The following is a 24,963-nucleotide window of genomic DNA, read 5'->3' as shown; positions in this document are numbered from 1 at the left end:
ACTTCATCTGCAAGGTGCATGAAAATATCATTATTGAAAATAATTAGGATTTACAATATTGAATAATAATTCTCTTGCCCCCACCCCCAATGTTGTGTGTTACTGGTTGGCTGACTGACCGTGTTTTTCATTGCTTGCCTTGGCAGTTTTTTCCCCTGGGATAAAATTTTTTTTTTTTTATAAAAAAAAGTTCTCAAAATTTGTGCATCTAATTGAGCTGGTTTAGTCCAGTACTTAAAGTGCTTAGTACATTATATATACTAATCATTATAATATATATATATATATATATATATATATATATATATATATATATATATATATATATATATATATATATATATATATATATAATTTTTATAAAAAAATTAAATTTTTTTTTTTACAAATATTCTTGCAGATTTATTTGTGCATCTAATTGAGCTGGTTTAGCCCAGTATTTATTCCATAGTAAGCATATTACTGGTTTATATTGATATTATTTCAGTAAAACCTCTTATTAGAGACCACCCCTTCTGCCAATTAAAAATGGTCTCACCAGACAGGTGGTCACTCATAACAGGTTTTTACAAAAAGATCAGTTTCCAAGGTCCAGTTTTAGAACAAGTCAAAGAAAAATAATCACAACCACTGTACATATTTGTATTCTTTATTAATAGTTCTTGCTAAAATATTGTATGCATTCACCTGAAAACAAAATATATAGCAGTCAAGATATACTTCTATCATTAAACATGAAATCACATTTACACTTGAAGATCACATGTACATAAATCAACATATGAAATCGTTTCTGATTTACTCCTTTTCCTTTATAACACCCTAAATTTGTTTTACCATTGTTTAAACTGCTATTTTGTAAGTGGTCTGCTCTTTTTCACTTCTTTCAGTTACAATAATTATTTTCTTCAGCATAAAAATATGTCTCATTTTAGATGGAGGTTCATTCATTGTTATTAAGGTTCAATGGAGTTAACATTATTAGTGCTCAGTTGTAATACCAACTGTATAGATGGTTTTGACGAGCCTTGGGAAAATATGAAAAATCTATACATGTGCATTGCATATCTAACAATTAATGAAATATAAAGAAATAGTTCTCTCATCCATAAACAATCATTTACTCAGAGACAAAAGTCAACGGCTTCATTCAAAGAAGACATACATGGATTAACTTTATAAACTGTCGCGTATATTTGATTTAATTTAAATTTGATTTAATTTAATTGTTTGTAAGTTTTAAAAAAAATTTTTTTTTATTTCATTACAGTCAGAATAATGTAGTTTTGTTTACTAGGAACTCGATATTTTTCAGAAAATAGTTTGACCTTGACTCTTCAGTTGAAACATCTTAAGGTGACCTAGTTCCCAACCTTGATTTCAGAAATCACTGAGACAAGTAAACACATTTTTATTGTTATCTTATTCTTGGAGTAAAATGATTGGTTTTTGTTAAGGTCATGTTGGGACTATGTGCTTTTATACATAAATACTTCTCGAAGGTTCTGGAAAGTTGACCCTCATCCAGGAATTTGTTTTGTATTTCGAGTTACTGTATAGTCATTGTTTATAGAGATTTTTCTCAGTCGGGCTTAAAAACACTGGTGCATAAAGATGTTCTTTTGTTGTCAGTTTTGGAGTTATTTTAATGTTTATTCAAATTATTTGGATTCTAAAGGATAATTCTTTTTCCTGAAAAAATTGGAGTGCTCATACAGAATTCTTGGACAAAGACATTTTGTTAATTCAAACTCGGATTATTGTTTGTGAATAACACAGAACTAGAGTTTACAACACCACAGAGGATACAGTATACATTATTGCCTTCCATCTTGGATTTTTTGTCGGGACTCGAACTTGAATTCATTAGAACATTTCATTATTAGGACTTCTAAAATTTGAATTGTGGATTATTCATGGATTATTTTTGGATTTGATTCTTAAAACCATAAGTTCTTGTTTTTTCATTTTTACAGAGTTTTTGCAGGGAAATAAACTATTTGTTAAATATTTTTAAAGCTTGTTGTTTTCACTCTTTCTTTTGTTACTGTTTATTCAAGCCTAAACAAGTAACATAAGAAAACAAAGTGTGTAACCCGGTCGCACCAGCTTGAATAGACAACAGCTTGGTGATTGGGATGTAATCACTGTAATATCGAGGGAACAAACAATAAACATCACAAGTCTTTAACACTATCAATCGAATCCCATCAACGATTCTCTCTTGCTGGTTTAATAGACAAAGACCTTTTTATCCCCAGGCAATACAGATTAACTCTGAAGACAAACAGTATCCACAACCACTATGTAAATTGTGGCACAACAGTGGCAGTTTGACATGTACATTAGCCTGGTTTATGGACTGTAACATCTATCACCAGTAGGCAGAATCCACTTTTTTTGTTTTCGTTCTTTTTGTTTGTTTTGTGATCAGAACAGTCGTTACTAATCAAGTGGTCATTGTTACAGATGATTACATGTAGGTCAGTGGTGTCTGTCTGTGTTCTCGTGATATGGTCATTCATAGGGATACTGGGTCCTACTCACACATATGGGCGCTAGCTGCAATAAGGCTGGGAACCAGGCTAAGTGTGGGAATAATCTAGAGCTACTTTAGTCTGGTTTACAACAGAAACTATAAAATACTATAAGCATACCTTAAAAATTTCAAATATTGGTAGCCAGCCTATTTTTGTATTTAGAATGGTATAAGCGGTCATTCTTACAGGGATTAAATAAGGGTCGGTGGAGTTAACCCCATTTTTGGAATGCAGTCATTCATAGTAGTCATCACGGTCACTGGTTGCATTCAGCAGGTGGTCGCTCAGGACAGCATTTATTTAATAAAATCATTCAGTGCATTATTATTGTGGTTGGAAATGACAGGTGGTCGTTCATAACAGGTTTACTGTACTAATGTTGATAAACCCTTTGTCGATTGTGTCTTGTCCATCAACATGTGCTGTTTTTAACTACTTTTAAGAACAATATTAAAATTTGTGCCAGAATGCAATCTGATTAAAATAAGATCTCTACTGCCCTACATGAAGATCTGACAGCAACCACTTAGGGGTAATGTTCTAGTGACCTTTGAATTAGCCAAAATTAAATGTAGCTTTCAGAATTTTAAAGTGAATCAAATCAATCAGCATACATTATCGTCAGTTATACTGCGCAGTCTCCAAAAGGCGAAGGTAAAGACTTGATTGGTTGATAAAATCAGTGATTATGGTAATAACATAGGTCTCCAGAAGATGATCTTTAAGCTGTTGCTGTCAGATCTTTACATAGGACAGTGGAGACCTAATTTAATCAGTTTGTACCAGAATGATGCCAACTGTCAGGTAGGAAGTATTGCAACTTAAAAGTTGTAATTCAGCCATAGTGTGTATTTAAGAGTGAGAGTTGAGAGTATTCCTATCTTTTTCATTTCTTATGTTCTTGTTTTAATATCAGTCTGTAGATGTGTTTAATGTTGTGTTTACATATAATTTGAGGGGAAACTTTTGTTTGGATTATTCATTGGATTTACAAAGTGCTCATTTAACATGTTGGAGTAAAATATTATTCTGGGACTATTTTGAATTTATTCATTGGAGTTCTGGGCCGTTTTGATACATTAAGACTCTTAGCACATCAGCACATTCAAGGACCCTGAATTCATTCAGAACACTTGATTCTTTTGGACTTGTTGAACCTTTTAGGATTTAAAAAGAATTAATTTACTATACTAAGTTCTTCTTTAATTTTGATTTTATAACTTAGAGAACTAAATTACGTTTTACAAATCTTGATGGTTTAGCTTCATTTTGCTACTTAATTTAAGACCTTAGAATCATAATAATGGGGTTTTCTCAAAAAGACTTTTTACAGTGACTGGTTGGGTCTAAACGAAAGTAATGATGATCTGACCTCCAAAATAGCTACAACAGTTGCCATTATGAAAAATGTTTTGTTACTTGTAGGCATTGTTGTTATTATTGTAGGGTTTAATGCCATTTTTCAGCACAAGATAGGCTATACATGGTGGCCAGTATAATTGGTGGAGGAAGGACCCTGGAAAACCCAGGGAAGAACCACCGACCCATGAGAAGCTACTGGCAGGCTTTCTCGTGCCAACGTTAACCGAGGCTGAGACTGTAGGCATCGTGCTTTCAGCAGAATATTTCCTATAATGTCTTGTTGCTCCTGAAGTAAAATGGTGTTGATTTGTCATCTTGAAACTTTTGTTATTGCTATCCCTTGTAGATAGGAAATCATTTTGACCAATTATGCAGTTGGACTGGACTTATAAGTGAGTAGATATGATAATTATTTTGCATTTTCTTGATACATTTTGATCAGGCTCACACTTGATTCACAGTGGGTGATACTGCTATTAATAACTACCTTCAAATGGTTGATCCAAATGTTTTTTCTGTGCATAGTTCAACAAAAAACAAATATTATGTGAACACTACTCTGAGAACCAGTGATCTGTGAAGAGAATTCATGTAACCACAGGACTGAGGAATTATATTTATGCTGAGAGATATACACCATTAGCCCAGTCGGGATGTAAATCTAGCTGAAAAAATTTCTCTCAACTGATAAACACCAAAAAAAAACTGGATCTGTTACTTAGCTACCTACAGCTTGTATTCAGAGGGGAGTTGCAAAAAAGAATTGAGGACTTGTTTGCCTCCATTAAGGTAAAATGACATGCATTCGGGTAAATCACAGTATTTGGCCCAGATATTTATTGTACATGGTTGTCAAATTTCAACTTCACAAAATTCTGTTGAAACAACTTGAACGTCTGAAAATGTAATGGTTTATTTATTGAAGAGAAAATGACAAGTTTATTTTTTTCTTGTTTGCTGGAGGTAGAGTAGGCTCTGTTACAGACACTACATGGTGAATATAATAAGTAAAGTCAGTCATGGTTTTCATTTGAACATTTAATTTTTGTTGTTGTTGTAGGGTTTAACACCATTTTTCAGCACACAATAGGCTATATATGGTGGCCAGTATTAATGGTGGAGGAAGAACCCGGAAAGAACCACCGACCCACGAGAAGCTACTGGCAAGCTTTCTCACATACCCACATTGGCTGAATCCAAGAATCGAACCCACACAGACAGAGGTGAGATGGCAGTGATCCGTAACAGAGAGCGCTTTAGACCACTTGGCCACTCGGGGGCCCCTTAATTTTTTGTAATATAACAAACTTCAATGCATAAGCAAACAAAATAAAAACTTTTATGTGACTAGGTAGGTCATAGGCAAATAAAACCTTACTCTCTCTTCAACACCTGCTGAAACACTATTTTAACGGAGCAGAACTTTATCCGAATATACTATAAAGGTCAAGGGAAATTGAAAATATTACTTTGATATTGTTGTTTGAACCTATAGGCAATAATCAACCACATGTTCTAGCTCCAGAACTGCACATGAAAAAAAATTAAATTGATGTACCAGACAAAGGTCCAAACAGTTATGGACACTACATAATTCATGAAATAAATAACCTTATTTTGACATGTTCCGCTTAAATACTTTCTTTCATTCCTTTATTAAACAGAAATTGAAAAAGATAATGGAATCTAGGAAGACTGGTACATTTGTTATTAACTAGAGCCCATTAACAGTCTTGCAGTACTGAATTATGAACCTTTCATATCAAATTGTAATGACAAGCTATCAGTATAATGCTAAACTTATCAAATTAAGTGTTTAATGAATATATACAAATAATGAAACAGTTCTCAAAACATTTACTGTGCAATGATATCTTCATTCAGGTTTACAATAAGTCCACCATCTTCATGGTTTCTGAATAGTTTGGATGATCTTAAATCCATATTGGATACTGTTGAGGAAAAAGAAACCTAAATTAGAAATCTGTAACATTATCAGACTGAAGTTGTGCCTTAACATAGTGCTTCTGCATTACCAGTTATTTATATCATTAACCTATGTCATGTGTAACCAAGAGGTTATTACTTGCACTTTCATTTGCAAATATTTGTATCTACTTATTAATATAATACCAACCATGTCAAGCATTTTAATTGACTTCTCATGATTTGTTTGAATTAAAACATTTTACTCATCAAAACCCTTTTGCAGAAAAGAAATCTTGTTTAGGTAGGGCTTTTATGTCAGTATGACCATTTAATACATATGTGTATTATCATATGAACATTTAAAACATACATGTTTACAATGCATAGTGTCTGTAACCTTTTTGCATCATATTAACATCATCGACATGTACACATATTTGAAACCCTTTAGTGTCAGTTAATTTGTGCATATGTTGAAATGAGTCATATATTGGTCTGAAGGAAAGATTGAAAGGCTACTAAATGGGGAAAAATAGGACATAGTTACTTTTAGTCTAACTCTTCATTAAATTTCGCTAAGTTTAATTAAATAATCAAACAAAATTCAAATTTAGCAAAAAGTGTTGACATAAGTATTTAAGATATGTATGATAAAGGGCAGTTTAACACAAAAAGTGTTGACTTAAGTATTTAAGATATGTATGATAAAGGACAGTTTAACACAAAAAATATTGACTTAAGTATTTAAGATATGTATGATAAAGGACAGTTTAACACAAAAAGTGTTGACTGCATTCAGCATAATAATGACATAAAACATTTATATCTCATTTGCCTAATATAGGTTACGGACTCTACAGAAAATATTGGTACAGTATTTCACTTTCATACTTCCATTATTTCAACTTTGACAGATAATTTCTTGTCAGTAATGATGTTGAAGAATCCCTCCATGCTTCTAAGTGACTCAGTTGAAGCCAAGGCTGCTGGAGTGCGCTACTTGGATGCAATATTGCATAAGGAAATTGTTGCATCATCCTGTAACATGGAATATTTTCAGCCAAAGATGATGTGATACTAATGATATGGAAAGTTTTCATTTTATATGGTTAAAGTTTTGAAAAATGGCTCCAGAACTATTGCATATATTTTCAGGTTATGGACACTACAGTTTTTTGTAGTGTCCCCATGTTTTATCCATCAGGAAATTGACTTGTATATTTTTGAAACCATAACCACATGATGTATAACCAAGATTAATAAAACTGTTGTGTCTTTAAAATAGGAAAACTGAGTGGTTACAGACTCTACAGATTTTTCTGCACCAGGTTTTATTTCAGTGGATACTCAAAAAAATACCCACCTAAGATTCCAATCTGAATTTCTTTGGTTTCTGCAACATTTATAACTACATGTATAGTTTAACTTTTATATATGAAATTCTGTAAAATAATATGAAATCTTTCCTAATAATTACAGACATAACTAGAAGAGGGTAACAAGAATATAAAAAAGCATAACGATGTACAGGTTCCACATTTTTATTTATCTATCCACCAGTTTTCTACTTTTACTTTTGAAAAATACATTAACATTTTTGTGATGAAATTTTCTGTAAGAATACCAACAACACTCTGTTCTACTAATATAAGGAAATACTAATATTCCTTGTGGAAAAATGAAATATTTTAAAGTGCAACAGCATAACGGTATAAAATTGCCATTTTGGGTGTGTATTCACAGGTGATGGAAAAAAGTGTAATTTCCGAAAAGACTAAAAATTGGGAAACACATACAGCATGCACCCCCATATGTTTCTAGACTTTAAGATTGTATTTTAGGCAGGACATTAAGATCGTATTTTAGGCAGGACATTAAGATTGCATTTTAGGCCACAACTATGGCTTTTATGCTGATATAAGATGTAAAAGCTGCAAAAGGGCCAAATACCGTGATTTACCCGATTGAAGTAAATCATGATAAAGAAGAATTTCTATTGTGCACAACTTGGAAAGGCAAATGGAGCATTGCATTGGCTTCTAATCATCACATTAAGCAGTATGGACATTTTGCACTTAAAATAGATGTAAAATGAAAGAAATATCTCCCTGGTTGTGAAAGGGATATTTATTGGCAAAACCCAGCAACTTGTGTACAGAGTTAAACTTAGCTTCCTAATTGTACTTACTGGTCAAGGTTTGAGAGTTGATGTACATATCAACAAAAATTTTACTTGTATTTAGACAAAATTCTGTGGTCTGTGGATATGGCAAGTATGGATAGGACTGTTGTATTCAGACTACATTTTATGGTCTCAGGAATGCAGAAAATGGATAGGACTGTTGTTAACAAGATGCAAGTTATTGCAGACAAAATCTTGTCGTTGAACAACACACAGTCAAAAGTCTACACAACAAAGTGTTGACTTTTTACACTAAAGGACACAGTTTGGAGTCCCAGCCTATTCTGGTCAATCAGTAGCTCGTGCATCTTAGATGTCAGTGTCAGATGAACTTGATGACCCTTTATTCAGATGAATGGTGAAATATGATGATAAATGTGAATGACTGATCAACTTGATGATCTTTTATTCAGATAAATGGTGAATTACGATGAGAAATTTCAATGACTAATCACTTGACAATCCTTTATTCAGTTAAATGGTGAATTATGATAAGAAAAGTCCATGGCAGATCAAATTAATGATCCTTTTATTCAGATAAATGGTGAATTATGATAAAAAAATCTCAATCTCATGCATTAAGGAAATCAAATTTTCATTGCAAGTGAAACATTTATCTTAGCAATAAAGAAAAAATGCAACAGAATGTTGTATGAAGGTTCATTTTACACATGTCCGTACGCATCAGCCAGTAAAAAACATGCATATAGTATAAACTCAAAATTATATTTACCATACAGAATACATTTGAAATAAGCATGTCAGACATGTTCCCCATCAATGTGACAAAATTATTTTTTTTCTCTTGAGTTTTGCAGACAAGTGTTTAATTTGAAATGTAGCTGTAGCCTGTAAAGATGCCATAGCTATCCTTATGTATCTGACCACTCCCTTCATGAGATTCACTGTTTACAAGTTTCTACATCAAGTGTGTAAAAACAGGAAAATGTGAGTGCACTTATTATGAACTTGTGCTTTTTCAGAATAATCTTCAAAAAATATAGTGCATACAGAATCTCTTAAAGTAGATAAATGCAAATAAATTTGTTGTGATTGTAATTAAATTGCCAGCCTGGTGGAGGAATATGAAGAGAAGACTACATTTCATATGTATGGTTCAAGTTAGTTACCTCCCTTGTACCATATGCATTTCATAAAGTTGACAAAATTGGCAAAAAGTAAGAGGCAGTAGGTTTTGCAGATTTCATTAAGCCATCTTGTATAATGTTTTGTGAAATTCCTAAATGAAAGTCCTTTTAAGTATGGCAAGAGATAGTGTTTTGGCACAACAATAATACCATTTGTATGTATATATTATACAAAATAACAAATGTAAAATGTTAAAGGGGTCTCAAAAATATTTACTATTTTTGGGTAACTAGCATACAAATATAAAATGATAAAGCTGTCTGTTGAATCTTACCCTTGGTCTCTTGTCCATTGAAATAGCTCTAATGCATATTTAATGTGTTTGTGTGTGTGCATCAGTAGCAATGACAATCACAGCATTAGTTCTCTGTTGTCAAGCAGTGTGTAAGTAGATGACTAGTGAGACTAATCTGGGCTCGGAAGTCTCCTTCTCATGGAGCACATGAGGGTTGGTATAGAATAGAGATGTTGTCAGCTCTGGCTTTACTACTGGCATGTTTTATCAGCACCTCAGCAATTCTTTGCTGTTCTGCTGCATGACCACCAGATGTGATATTCCTGTGCCAGGAGGGACATTCTTGCACAATGCTGGTTTCTTGACATAGAGCTGCTATTTTTGGAATCTCTTCCTCTAGCATATGGATGGTGTGTTCTGCCCATCGAACTTGGACTCTCTGCAAAAACTTGATGCTGGCCCTGTTGAGAACCTCAGTGTCAGGAATTTTGTCCTGCCACTTTATCCACTTGATCCTATGGAGACAATTCATGTGGAATTGATACAGTTTTCTGGAATATCTGCAATAGACAATCCAAATCTCGCTGGCATAGAGGAGGGTGGTGAGCACTGCAGCACAGTACACTTTCAGTTTGGTGGTAAGGCTGATTCTTCTGTAGTCCCACACATTTCCAATTGGCCTCCTGAAGGCTGAGTTGGCCTTGGCAATTCTGATCTTATTGTCAGTGTTAGCTGCTCTTGAGCTGCCCACATAAATGAAGTTGATGACAGCCTGGATTTTCTGACCCTTCGCTGTGATGCTTGGCAGCATGGGGTAGGTTGGTACACGACTTAAGTCTTTTTGGTGCTGATTGTGAGGCAATAGCTGTTGCATGCCTCAAAGAACCTGTCCATGCTGATCTCTTATGAGCTGGCATTGAGAGAACAGTCATCAGCAAAGAGGAAGTTCCTAATGACTGCTCTTTCATCTTTATGAATGCTTTAGTCACCTGGGATTGAACAGCTTCCTGTCAGTCTGGTATCTGACACAGGTGCCCTTATCACTGTTTTGGAATGCATCTGTGAGTGTGGCAGTGAACATCTTGCTGAAGAGTGAGCACCAGAATGTAGCCTCGTTTAATGCCATTTGTGACTGGGAAGGCATATGAGGGTTTGCCATAATCCATTACATTGGCCATCATGCTGTCAAGGAACGGGCAGCTGACTGTGATGAAGTTATTTGGACAGGCAAATTTTGCATTGATCTTCCAAAGTTCATCTCTGCTGACTGCATAAAACACCTTGGTCAAGTCAGATAAGGTTGTGAAGAGGTCTCTGTGTTGCGCCTGGCATTTCTCCTGGAGTTGTTATGCAGAGACCATCATGTTCATTGTCCATTGGCCTGCGTGGAAACTACACTGGCTTTCTGGGAGTAGACCCAGCTCAAGATGGTGAATGAGGCAGTTGAGCAAGATGAAAGAAATTGTTTTACCAAACAATTGACAGGAGGGAGGTTCCTCTGTGGATGTTGCAGCATTGATGGTTGCGCTTTTGCTTGTAGAGGTGCAACATGAAGGCGTCTTTAAATTCTTGTGGGACCGCTCCTTCTTTCCTTCATATTGCTTTGAAGAGGTCTGAGAGCTGTTGTAGCAGCACAGGTTCTGCCATTTCGTGCACCTCGGCAGGTATGGCATCTGTTCCAAGTTTTTTTCCACTGTTATGTATACTTGATTTAATTATATCTATCATAAATACTCCTGAGAGGCATAAACAAAAACAACTCTCTCACATTAACGTGCTAAAAAAGTATATTGAAAGAGCCAGGTTAAACACGCAATTAATTTAGTTGTATCTGTACAACTCAGTGAAGATATAAGTGAAGGAATATCATCGGATTCTACTGAATTGGAGTGACTTGTCTTCAGAAGTAAGAAATTATGAAAGATCTGGACCAGAAACTTTCACATTTGCAAGAGCAACAAGTGAACTTAAAACAGTTATTTTTTGGATATGAGCACTTATTTCCAGATGTTCCTACAAGGACAAAAAGAAAGTTCCATGTCATAAATTCTAAACCTGTCAAGCAACACCCATATAGGATGAACTCTCTCAAACAAGAATACTTGAAAATATGAAATTCAATATTTGCTGGAGAAGGATTTTATAGAGCCCAGTAAAAGTGAATGGAGTTCACTATGCATACTTGTTCCAAAACCAGATGAAACTTTCTGTATGTGTACTGATTATAGGAAGGTGAATAGTGTGACAAAAACAGATTCATTCCCATTACCAAGAATCGATGACTGTATTGATAAGATCAGGAATGCCAAGTATGTCATCAAATTTGACCTTTTGAAGGGATTTGGGCAGATTCCACTAATGGAAAGAGCAAAGGAAATTTCGGCATTCGTTACCCCAGATAGACTTTACCAATATAAAGTAATGCCGTTTAGGATGAAAGGGTTGCCAAGTACATTTCAACGCCTCATGAATATGATTACCTCTGGTCTAGACAATAGTGATGTTTCCACTGATGATGTCATCATCTACAATGACACCTGGAAAGAACATTTAACAACAATTCGGAAATTCTTAGACTCACAGATGCATGTTTGACAATTTGTCTAAAAGTGAGTTCTGCCGTACTAGTGTAACTTTCCTAGGACAAATTGTGGGACATGGACAAGTTAAACCTATAGATGCTAAGGTCAAGGCTATCTCTGAATTTCCCATGCCTGTTAATAAAAAGCAACTGATGCAACTAATTATGGTATGGCCGGATACGATCAAAATTTTTTTTGTTTTGTTGACAAGTTGAAAACCATACTTAAAAGCGCGTGGTTCTTACAGCTCCAAATTTCAGCCAATCTTTTAAACTGTGTGTTGATGCAAGTGATGTTGGGGTTGGAGCAGTTTTGATTCAAGAAGATGAAAGTGGTATTGATCATCCAGTGTGCTATTTTTCCAAGAAATTAAATAAGCACCAAAGGAATTATTCAGCAATCAAGAAGGAAGGTTTGGCTTTGATATTGGCATTACAACATTTTGAAGTTTACATTAGTTCAGCACCTTCCTCGATTATTTTATTTAGTGACCACACCCCCTTACTTTCATCGGCAAGATGAAAAACAAAAATCAAAGACTACTAAGGTTGAGTTTGTTGTTACAGGAATATAATCTTGACATCAGGCAATCAAAGGAAAAGATAATTTAAGAGCAGATGCACTTTCCCGTGTATAACAAGATATTATTTCATGTACACTGTATAATTTATATGAGTTTTTTTAAACCTCATGTATAATTAGTCTGGTAAAAAGAAAGCTTTATCATATAAATCTTTCTTTTTCTTTATGGGGGAAGTGTTATGTATATTTGATTTAATTATATCTGACTTAATATATATTTATTTCAATTTAATTTTCAGTTTTAAATTTTTTATTTTTCATTACATCATGTTGTAATGTAAATTTATTCACTAGAGATATTTTTTTAGAAATAGTTTGACCTTGACTGTTAGTTTATAAACACCAGGTGTTGATCTAAATCCTGACCTTGTTTCAGAATTTGTTGCAACCTTCATAAATAAGTTCTGTTTATTTTAAAATGATTGGTTGTTTCCAAGGTCATGATGGGACCTTGTCCTTGAGATATAAATTTTTTTTTATATTTTTATTTCTTAGAGTAAAATGAATGAGAGTAAACTGATTGGTTTTCGTCAGGATCACACTGGGTAAACGTGAGCTGTAACAAGTACTTGCTTCTTTAAACTTCTAGAAAATAATCATGTAACCCTTGTTCATGTTTTAAAAATCCCATACAACCCATGTTTTGGAGAATTAATCACTTGGGCTATTAAATTGTTAGTTGTATATTGTGCTGTTTGGAGTTATTTCAGATTACTTGGTTTGGAGTTATTTCAGATTACTTGGATTCAAAAGGATTAATTCTGTAATTTTTCAGGAAAATATGTGTGCTCATGTAATATTGTGGAACTAGGACAGTTTTTAATAAAAAAAATTATTCAGCTATCAGAAACCAGAGTGATAAATCTTATTTCTACAATGAACTGTAGACTTCAACACTCAAGATTGTACCATATGTCATTGTCTTCCATCTTGGATTCTTTGTTGGGATTCAGACGTGAAATCAATAGAACATTTTGTTATTAGGACTACTAAAATTTTATTCATGGATTATTTTTGGATCATTTTTGGATTTGATTCTATAAAACCATAAAAATTATAATTTTTTCATTTTTCCAAAATTTTTCCAGGAAAATAAATTATTGTATTTTTTAAAAGCTTGTTGTTTTCACTCTTTCTTGTATTACTGTTTATTTGAGGGGCCCCACGTGGTCTAAAGTGCTCACTGTTACGGATCACTGCCATCTCACCTCTGTCTGCATGAGTTCGAGTCTCAGGCTCAGCTAACATTGGTACATGAGAGAGCCCGCCAGTAGTTTCTCATGCGTCGGTGGTTCTTCCGGGGGTTTTTACAGGGTTTTCCTCCATCAATTATAGTGGCCACCATGTATAGCCTATCTTGTGCTGAAAAATGGCGTTAAACCCTACAACAACAACATAAGACCAGATAACAGCTGGCTGATGCCTTACTTAATCTTTTGCACACTGGGTGGAGTGTCCAGCTCAGCATTAGTTACCACATAAGGCATGCATTCTGTGGCTTAGTCGTTGATGGATGATGGATGGTTGAGAACAGCATTGAAGTGTTTGGCCAATTCTCCAGGATCTGAGCCATGTCAGTAAGCAGTTTTGTGTTGTCCCATTTGCACTGAGGTGGGGAGAGGACACAGAGGACTAGGGACCATAGACAGCTTTCAGTCATTTCTGTCTGCATTGGCCTGGTCTCGTCTACTTTACTGTTTTGAGTCAGGAGTCCTACAACTTGTGAAGCTTTGCCTGAACTGTCCTGCGCATAATGTTTGGAGGTTTCTTTCTGTGAGTAGTGTATTTAACACCTAATCATTCTCATCGAAACCGTCTTGGTTCCTGTGTGCCATCTGTCCCAGACGTAAGAAGATGATGAAGTAAATACTGTCTCTAAAGGAGGCCCAGTCCTCTTCCACAGTAGTCTGGCCAGTCTATGGGTCTTCCAGTTTGCTATTGAGAGGCTTCCAGCAATTGAACTAGTTTTCAGCTTGGAGACCTTTAGTCTGTTTGCAGTCTTTTTTCTTTGGGGATGTCTCTTGGGCTGGATGGGACACAATTAGCCTGTGGTCATTTCAACATTCAGCACCGCACATTTCCATCATCACTCATACACCCTGTCTGTCCTTATTCCAGGTGATGACATTGTCGATGAGATGTCAGTGCTTTAAGCTGGGGTGCATCCACGACGTCTTGTTTCAGGTAGGTTAGTGGAACAAGGTGTTGTTAATGATGAGGTCATGTGTGGCTCACATCATGAGTAGCAGAAGCCTGTTGCTTTGCACTTGCCAGTGCCATGCATTCCAACAACTCCTTTCCAGATCTGGTGGTCAGTCCAAACTCTAGCACTGAAGTCACCATGAATGATGAGCTTTTCCAATTTCAGGTTGACTGAGATGAGGGAGTCTAGTTATTCATGAAACTTTTTTCATATCATCTAGGTTGGTCATTGTTGGAGTAAAGGCACTGACCAACATGGCATTCTTGTTTCCCAGTGGGAGTTTTAAATCATTAGGTTATCATTGGAGCCCTCGGGAAGGCTGGTTAGCTTGTGTATTGGATGAGAGACTTCATTGCAAATCCAACATCTTCCATGCGATGTTCTTCACTGCCATGGCCACTCCACTACTTCTGCCCACTTCTTACAGCTGGCCTTCGTCTGCTAGCTGAGTGTCAGTCAGAGCTGCTGTGTCCACATTATATCATACCAGTTCCCATAGCAACCAGTGCAGTCCATCTCTTATGTCTATCTGCACATTCCATGTGCCGAAGGTGAGCACAATCATCTTTTTCTTTTTTGTTGATGTTTGACCACAAGGATGGGATTCCTGCCAGCTGTAGTAAACTGGCTGAGGTGAGATGAAGCAGGCTATGTTTAGGGCACCTTTTCTAGCCCCTTCTCATGCTATATAGGTGATCAGATTGATCCAGAAAAGGTCGGCTCGGACACTCAGGGGGCTGTAGAGTTTCATTGCTGCTTTGGTCCCATTGAGAGCAACACTATGCTCTGAACTGCTTGTGTGCATTTTAAGTGTTACCTGCACTTGGCTGTTTATTCACTCCTTAACTGCCACAGGGCATGGAGTTGTGCAGTGTGGGTTTGAAACTGTGACATGTGCTTGACTTGGATTGAAGTGAGGGAGAGTTGTGCAGTTTGTATTCATATTTCTGTATTCCTGGCCACCCTGGATCCAGTAACAAGACATGATCGAGATGACTGGAGATAGTTCTGGATGCATTGGATGACCATAGCATCCTACATTTCTCACCATGCTCTTCACACTCCACAATGCATTGCTGGGTTAGCCTTTCTGCCTATTGAACTAAGTGGTAATTTTCTCCGTGCAGTCTGCAGAGTCCAGTATTTACATCCTTAGGTAGACAAGCCAGGTTTAAGACCCATTGTCTACCCTCCCCTGGTTTATCCTGCCTGTCTAAGCAGTTTGGGGGAATGTGGCCACTGTTGCATGCTGACAGCTTCTTTGAGCCACAGGTGAGAGCTGAGTGCCAAGTGGGGACCAAAGGTGGATGAACTATCCTAAGGAGGACATAACATGCCCTCCTACCAGAGGTCCTACCGCTCCCTGATGCCCCTGACACCCCACTGCATGGCCATGTGGTTCTTGTGACCATGGATATCATAATTAAAACAAGAATTGTTTATTCAGAGGTGTTAATTGATAGTGAAATATAGTGGTGTCCTTATCTGTGATGAAGACCAGTCTGCAGATAAATGAACAATAATGATCAGAATCACCATGTAACCTTCCTGTCTTCTCTCTCTCTCTAAAACTACAAATAACTGCTCTGAATACATACGATCTTACACACTGACACAATGTTAATTTCACACTCTCTCTCACACACACACATTCACTAAAACAAGTCATTTTGAGGTTTTTATATTGTAATTTGATAATTTGGTTGCTGTTGCTGTATATTCACAAATTTCAATTCTGACAACAGGGATATTATTGCATACAATTAACCAATACCTTTATATTATAAAGTACATATACTGACCATCTTAATCATTTTGCCATTTTGATGACACACCATAGCAACTACAAAAAGTATGCTTTGAATACATGTGATCTTGCACAGACAACATTATTGCTTCAGCCACCTCTTTTCTCTATCTCTTTTGTTCACCTATAGCAACAAAAGTTGTTTGAGTACCTTTATTTTCATTGTAATTGGATTCTTGAATTGAACAGAATAAGAAAAAGTTGTACATTTATTTTATATAGTACAAATTTGGTCATTGAGTATTGTCATATAGACCTTGTTAAGTCTGATACCTTTATTTTTTCTACATGTTCGGTACTCCAAAAGTAATAATTTTTTATTTTTTTATATTTTTTATTTTTGTTGAACTTTATCATTTTTTCATTTGCTAAAAAATACATGAAATATAGTAGTTGCCATCCATCTTGTTTTTTAAGATATTCTGATTGCCTTCTGTATTGCCATGTCTAGAACTACATGTGATTGCCTTCTGTATTGCCATGTCTACAATTACATGTGGCTAGAATGCAGAGCTTGCCTCATATCAGTCTCTAGAACAACTTGCAACACAAACCCCTAGCACATATATAGTCATTGTTAATTTATTCAACAGTTACAACCATGAATCCTACACTTTTCCCATAAATTAAGAAATTTGACCAGGTGAAATAGTATCCACTGTTACCTTAATGACTTCTCCAAAAGCACTGAACAAAGTTTGATCCAATTTGCATGAAATCATCTTGTATGTAAACCTTGTTACACAAATAAAGCCAATTTACCATCAAATATGGCTTTTGTTACTCCCAAAAATGCAAAAAGACCCTTCAATGATTTCTTTTAACCCACAGAACATAATTTGACCATATTTTACAGAAACCATCTTGACATTAAATCCTTTCAGATTATTACAAATGATGTTAATCTGTCACAAAATATGGCCATCATTACTAAAAACAGAAAAACTTTTAATGACTTCTTCAAAACCATTGAACAGAATTTGACAAAAAAATTTAGGGGAAAAAAGGATCCTGGCATGAAGACTTTCAGATGTGTACAAATGATAAAGATCTGTCTTGATATATGGGTGTCTTTACTTAAAATAGAAACCTGCAGTGACTTCTTTTTTTTAAAAAATTGCTAAACAGAATGACCAAATTTGACAGAAAGAAGGAGCTGGGATAAAGGTCTTTTAAGTTTATATAAATGATGCCAATCTGCCATTTTTTTTTTTAAATTGCTGAATAGAATTTGACCCAATTTGACAGAAAGCATGTTTGATTTTATACAGAGGACACTAATCCACCATGAAATCAAAAATGGAAAAAGAAAATTTAAATTGCAAGAAGCATTTGAAAAGTTCAGAATATTTTGTCGTAACTTTTGTTTCTTTGAACCTGTTTTAATGCCAATCGATAGACAAAGTAATGTTCTTTAAATTGGTCTTGGCTGTAGCTGCTTTCACATCATGTGAGACACCTGCAGATATGTTAAATGACGTGTGTGACATCACATAGGTAAATGACAGTTACCAACAACTGTAGACGTACAAAGAGCATCCTGTAAATCTGGGTGCTCTTAGAGTACCGGTACACTGACTGATACCAAGACTGACTTGGATAAGGTTACAGTTGTAATTCTCTGTCATATCCTACAATTTTGAAGTGGTTGTGTCATGCTAACAGAGGTTGCAAATCCATAGAAGATTACCCACATTCTGGAAGACCATTGTCAGTGATTCTTTTATCGCAAGCATGAATTCATTAGCTGCTTGTAATAATATTGAAGAATATTTTGAAGTCCAGAAAGGTTTTTGCATGATGGATCATGCATTTGTTGACAGTTGATCAAAAACATAGATTTGGGTTGAAATCACCAAACAGTTTTTTGCCAAATACAAAAGACTGACCGGTGACATTTGAATGAGATTGTCACAGGTGATGAAACATGGAGTTACTTATTTGAACTCTAGTTTAGAGAAAGTTTGGATCATAGAAAACAAGCGTAGACCAAATTGCTCAAGAGAATTTCTTTTAATTATTCTTGATCAGTAAGACTCCTGTCAATTTCTTTTATTATGGTATCATTTGTTAATTATTTGCTGTTGATGATGTCAGTAGTGAAGTAATTTACAGAAAATTTGTTTTTTAAAAAATGTAGAAAATGTAAACTTAGTATTTTTGCATTGTTTTGAAGGGGATTCTACTTCCACAGTTATTCAGGTGACCAGTCATTGTTCACACATCTTTAGAAAATGAGTTTTTTTAAACTTGCACGTAACTACATTTTACCATATGACATTAATATAGACTATATTTCCATATACTTCAGACTGATCAATGGAGGATTATATGAAGCTTATTGGAGCAGGGGCAGTAACTCTTGGTGCCTTGACTACTGCCACAGCATACTATTTCTTCAGGAATGGAACTCAACCAATACATCTGGCATGCGACCCTAAGAATCAGGCCAAAGTTCTACAGGTAAGAATGCCCTAAAACTAAAAACAGCTTTGCTTTATCATTCTTCTACAGTAAAATTTTGTTTATTCAGCCGATATTTCATATGTAGCCATATGAAATCATGATCGTTACAAACTACATAACTTAGTTGTAGTCACTGAAAGTACAAAAACTCTGAACAGTTTATTTTTTACAAAACAGTTGCTTACTTGCCTTGTACAGAATTGTGTATAGGTCATATATATATATATATATATTACAAATTGACTAGGATAACAATAATATCTCTACCCCCTGGGAAAACATGTTTCTGATAAGAAAGAAAGCCTTAGTACAGAAGTATATGTAGCCTCAGTTTGTGAACATTGATTTAAAATTTACTTGAAAGAAAATGTATAAAAAAGACATAAGAATAGAAGCATGCAAAAAATAACTTCTAAGGGTAGAAAATATGGTATCCTATTCTGGGGAGTAATTTTGTCAGTTAAAAACACTGTACATGTATTAAAAATCAGTACAGTACAGAAGTTAAATCTTTTGCTCTTCCTTATCAATTAAGAATGCTATGCAGGTATTTACAAATGAATGACTGCCTGTCAGTAAACAACACTATACAGGTAGTAAAAATGAGTCATTTGCTTGTCAATTAAGAAAACTGTATACAGGTAGCAAAATGAGTAATTTGCTTGCCAGTTAAGAACACTAAGCAGGTAATAAAAGCAGAGATTCCTGGTTAGGGAATGTGTTAACTGTAGAATGTATAGAGAGCTAAATACAGATAGACATACATGGCCAAAAGAAAATTGATGAAGCGTGTTTGATACTGTTTAATATGGTTTCTGTCTCCTTTGTAAAGAGCTATAGTGATGCTGATGTCAATTAAAGTAGTGGCCTTAACACAGCTTGATTATTTTTGGGTAAAATTTGATGTTAAAATTTATGTGCAAGTTGATAGCTCCAAAAAAGCAAAGCACATCATTTGGCAGAACCCTTTCTATGTGCCCGTCTTGAGTTGGGTGTATTGTTATGGTGTTGTTTGTCCAACTGTACTACAGTCACAATTAGCATGTGCTTGATTTGCCCGTAACATTGTTACTGGTAGGAGAGTTTTCATGAAATTTTGCCTAAGAATGTATGATGACTAAATGGTGCTTTACATACAGTAGCCATGACTTATGCAACAAGGTCTTGGTCATAGCAGGGGAAAAAATGTACTTATCTGACTGATATCCTTGTCTGGAGTTTAACATTTGAATCACACAGGATATTTCAATGAAACATTGGCCAGTTGTATATAATGTGTAGACATTGTGTTGCATGCTATAGCCTGGCCTCCCTGTCTCAAGGTCAAGGTCACCACTATGTAACTTTGACTGGTATCTTGGTATAACTTGTGAACCACTGAAGGCATTTTAATGAAACTTGGACAAGTTATATATCTTGACTAATCATTATGTCACATGTTGTAGCCATATCCCTCTCTCAAGGTCAAGGCCATTGAAAATTTAAATCAGTAACTTATCTCCATGCAAGGGTATAACTTTAAACCAATGAAGATATTTCAATGAAACTTAGCCTGTTATATATGACTCTCATATTTAACCATATCCCCTGTCTCAAGGTCAGGGTCATAACAAGACATAATGTAAGTGGCCTATTACTTATCCAGGCTGTCACTCCTGCAGATATTTTAATGAAACTTTATTCACATCCACACCTTATTATAAAGTAGTCAAGGCCATAGTTCAAGGTCAGTAACGAGGAAAAGGTTATGAGACAAGCATAGTGTTGCTTGTGGTACTTGTTATTACAGCACTGCATAGAAGGAGCAAGAGCAAGTGCTTCTTTTAAATTTAAGAGCAAGGTTTAATCTGAAAAGTACACATACTGTATAAAAGTCAGAAAATTTGACAGTGCAAAACTTTGATATCTGTACAGCACCTTGCATTGTGTGAAGCCAAACCATCTGTACACTGTCTGTCAGTATTATTGTTTATAAAGAAAGTATCAGGTATCCAATTATTGTTTTACATTATATAACTGAAACATCCTGCAACAGGCAGTAACAGTTACTAGCACTTGACTGTATATAATAACAAGAGGAAGTTTGTACATTGTAACAATCTAAATTCATATCCTTATAATATACATTAGCTTACAAGGGAAGGGTGAAGTCCAGTAAGAGAACCATATGGACTCTTCATTCATTTAATAAAATAGGGCAAAATATATGTGGTTCTTTATTGGGAATGGTCTTTATTTGTGGGGTTGGGGTGACAGTGGTATTATTGTGCTTGCTTCCTTTGTTATACAAATACCAGGATTGCTTTGATCAAATTGTGCAAAAGCAGATCTTGTCTTCACTTATTGCAGGAAGGGTGTTTTTTTTAAATTTTGTTTTAAATTTTGTTTTCTTTTTTCTTTTACAATATGGAATCAATTCATGTCATTCAAGACATCAGGGCTGTCAACTGAAAAAAAATGTGTCAGTGGCATGATGCCCCACTGCTGGATGTCACTTTAAACTGCAGACATCATAGCAAAATGACTCAAATTGTTAAAGCTACGTTAAAAATCCCAACACACACACACACACACACACACCAAATGATATTACAATGGGTCTACAGTTTTTACATTGATTTGATGCAAGTTCCTATCTTACTTTTCTTGTTTTAGCATGAATGTTTGTTTCATCATTGTGAACCAGTGTTGCACATAGGATCCCAAGGGCAGGGGATACTGTGTCCCCCTCCCTCTACATCTGAGGGACATGCACCATTTTAGAGGGTCATGAAAATAGCAGTACATAATGCACTGATAGGGCTTTAAAAATAAGATAATCTTGGTTGCTTGAACAGTTTTGCCACCATAACTTTGTGGTATGCAATGTACTGTCATATTTTCCATGAACACTTGCATCGTCAGAGATGCTGCCAGGATGCACAAATGTGGGAATCATGCAAAATTTATACTTGGAGAGCAGTGATGTGCAAGAACTCTTGCAAATTTGTTTAAATTCAGGCATATAAAAATGTACTCATTGCAGTAAACAATTTAATTTAAGTGTTAACCCTTAAAGTGATAGTTGCAACATAAATCATGCTGCTAGTGATTGTCGCAAAATCTGTCTCATTTCTTGTTGGCAGCTAATTACACATCTGGGTTCTTTAGTTTGGTCAAAAGTGTGTAAAAATATCATTTTAATTCCAACTTTTGTTTACTTTACTTTTGTACCCAGGGGATATCCAAGGAGAGTTCCCAAAATCATACCTCTCTTGTAGATGGGCAAACGACCACATTTATTCACTTATAAGACAAATCCAACAGCAGACTGCTCAGGATCTATATATGTATGCAGTTGGACTCAACTTATATGTGAGTACATACAGTATATGCCAAGTTCAATGAATGTCTATTCAATGGTCATTGAAGATGTAGAGTTAGATGGACTAACATCCATAAATTCCAAAATGTAATGTACAGAGAATACACTTTTATTAGTAGTGTTGTAGTTTTGAGAACTAAGAGGTTGATACAGATGATGAATTGAAGGTATTGTGTTACCTTATATACTTGCTTATAAGTCTAGTCCAACTATGCAACAGCAGATCAGGGAATCTGTTGTTTGCAATCGAACTCTGCTTATAAGTACATAAGGTATTCAATTTTTTTGTTATAATTCATAATTATCTAAGCATAGAAAAGGAAATACCAGACTCTTTGCCTGTCTAGTCATCAAGCATGACATATTAGTTTTCACTTTTAGATGGTATTTGTAGTATTGGCATAAAATCTGAAATTAATACACTTCTGATCTGAAGAGGATGCTCTGCTTTACATGTTGTTGTTGTTGTTGTGGGGTTTAACGCCATTTTTTCAGCACACGATAGGCTATACATGGCGGCCAGTATTAATGGTGGAGGAAGAACCCGGGAAACCCCGAAAAGAACCACCGACCCACGAGAAGCTACTGGCAAGCTTTCTCACATACCCACATTGGCCGAATCCAAGACTTGAACCCACGCAAACAGAGGTGAGATGGCAGTGATCCGTAACGGAGAGTGCTTTACACCACTCAGCCATGCAGGGCCCCTGCTATACATGTACTGTCTTCATAATTGACAAGCAGATGATTCTGTATGTCTTTTTTATGGATCACTGACAGTCATCTTGTTAGTCAAAGGATGAGACATTGCAATGAGCAAAGTAAGAATGACCCACTGACTACTGCAGTTGCTGGTTATTTGTTGTGTAATCACAGTCATCTTGAAAGCTTGTTGTCAGGATAGCATTACCAGCTTGATGAATATCACTGTGAAATAGACAAAATACACTAATTCAAATACCATATATTCTTGCTTGTAAGTTGGATCCTGACTGCATCAACACATGGATCTATAATACTGTGTATACTCGCTTATAAGTCAAGTCCACCTGCAAACTGCACAGACTGAGATTTGCCATTGCATAATGCGCTGGCAGATCTGGGTCTTTGCAGTTTGTTAGGAGTAATCTGTAGAACTAACAGTTTAGACCTCAATCTGCAGGTGCATTTGGCTATGGCAGATTCAGATCTTTGCAGCTTGACTCAATTTATTAGTGAGTATATATGGTATGCAGTTTGTTAGGACAAAAAAGTAGGATGGAACAGAGATCCTGATCTGCCATCATATAATATGCCTAAAAAGGCCTATGGTGTTTACAGTTGTACTAGTGTATGAGTATCCTTAGGTTTTCGGTATGTAGTGATGAATCAGTATACTTTCAGTTTTGCTGTATGAAGACTTTTATCTTGATATATACTCCTGTGCCAATATGTCGGTGTCTTTGCTGTAACACTCCTTGATTTTTGACAATTTTTGTATGTTCTACAGCTGTATGATGTACCATACACTTTATTTACCTGTAACCACCGAGCCCAAGATAACTTAATTAATGTTTTAAAAGTGTCATGATTCGAGATCATGTTTAATTTTAGTTTTTTTTACTGCCAATATGAAGAAAAATAAGGGATGTGTTGCAGTCAGTCACTTTTGCTGTAATAGTGTAGATCCTCTTTACAAAGCTGTTCCTGGAAGCAACATTTATGGCAAAGAAAACCTGATACAAAGAGATATTATACTGTAAGGTAGCTGGTTGGCTGTTTTACAGCACAGCAGGTTATTTAGTGCTGAGGCAGTTGGCGTAAAGTGCCTTGCCCCAGGACACACGACAGAAGCTGATATGGGCCATTCTGATGGATGGATTCAAACCCACACCCTTTCAGCCATGAACCTAGCATGCTAACCACTAAGCCATTGCTGCTCCTACCTCCATTTTTCACCTTTCATGACATGCAGGAGAGCAGAGCCCTCCCCCGCTGTTAAACATCCCTAAAACAGCAGGCATCTGTATCTTGTGCTTCCTCCAGTGTGCTTTGTGTGTTCATCTAGTTAATTATCCATTTTGTTACTTCAAATTAGGTAGATTCAACAATGCATCATGTCTGTTGATAAGGTTTACTCACCAGTCACTATGATACATATTACATAACCAGTAGACATAACCATAACTACTAGGAGCATTAAGAGATAACTCACAAATATCAAATCTGGGATGCTTTGTTAAAACTCTGGATTTTTTTAAAATGGCATATCATTATTCCTTATGTGTTTCTGTTAAATGATATGTTTTTATTGTTTTAATGTCATGTGATTTTATTGCATTGTTTTTGTTATAAAATACAAGAAATAATTCTTGCTTGTATTTTCAGATTTGTAATGTAGTGACATTCATATAATTGGTTGGAATGACTAGAGATGTGTTTAATAATTTATCTTTCTCATTAATCCTATTCATTTCTGATACAATGCTCTCTTTGTAAATGTTAAGTGTGTATCAGAGACAGAGAACATTTCTGGTTTGGCTGAGCAACACTTAAATCTTGAATGTGTTTTGCCTAGTGGTC

At 35.5% G+C, this 24,963-nt stretch overlaps 1 protein-coding gene and 1 long non-coding RNA gene across 7 annotated transcripts in view; one reads left to right on the top strand and one right to left on the bottom strand.

Moving 5' to 3' along the window:
• LOC149803108 (long-chain-fatty-acid--CoA ligase 1-like) overlaps window positions 1-24,963 on the top strand; it is a 134,152-nt gene that overhangs the window by 5,884 nt on the left and 103,305 nt on the right. For 3 of the 4 annotated variants that reach the window (XM_089952713.1, XM_089952715.1, XM_089952714.1), the window contains exon 2: window positions 18,883-19,034. In XM_089952713.1, the coding sequence (XP_089808839.1) occupies window positions 18,891-19,034 (144 nt within the window). In that variant the 5' untranslated portion in view covers window positions 18,883-18,890. Of the gene's footprint in view, window positions 1-4,537; window positions 4,692-18,882; window positions 19,035-24,963 lie in introns of those variants that run through there. The other variant, XM_089952716.1, reaches the window with a different exon arrangement.
• LOC149803109 (uncharacterized) overlaps window positions 1-24,963 on the bottom strand; it is a 108,135-nt gene that overhangs the window by 56,234 nt on the left and 26,938 nt on the right. The gene's annotated exons all lie outside the window — the stretch shown is intronic.

Source organism: Sinohyriopsis cumingii, chromosome 3 (assembly GCF_028554795.1).
Source record: "Sinohyriopsis cumingii isolate HCF-2022 chromosome 3, ASM2855479v2, whole genome shotgun sequence".
In the NCBI taxonomy this organism is placed as follows: domain Eukaryota; kingdom Metazoa; phylum Mollusca; class Bivalvia; order Unionida; family Unionidae; genus Sinohyriopsis; species Sinohyriopsis cumingii.
This window is presented reverse-complemented; position numbering and strand designations above follow the sequence as displayed.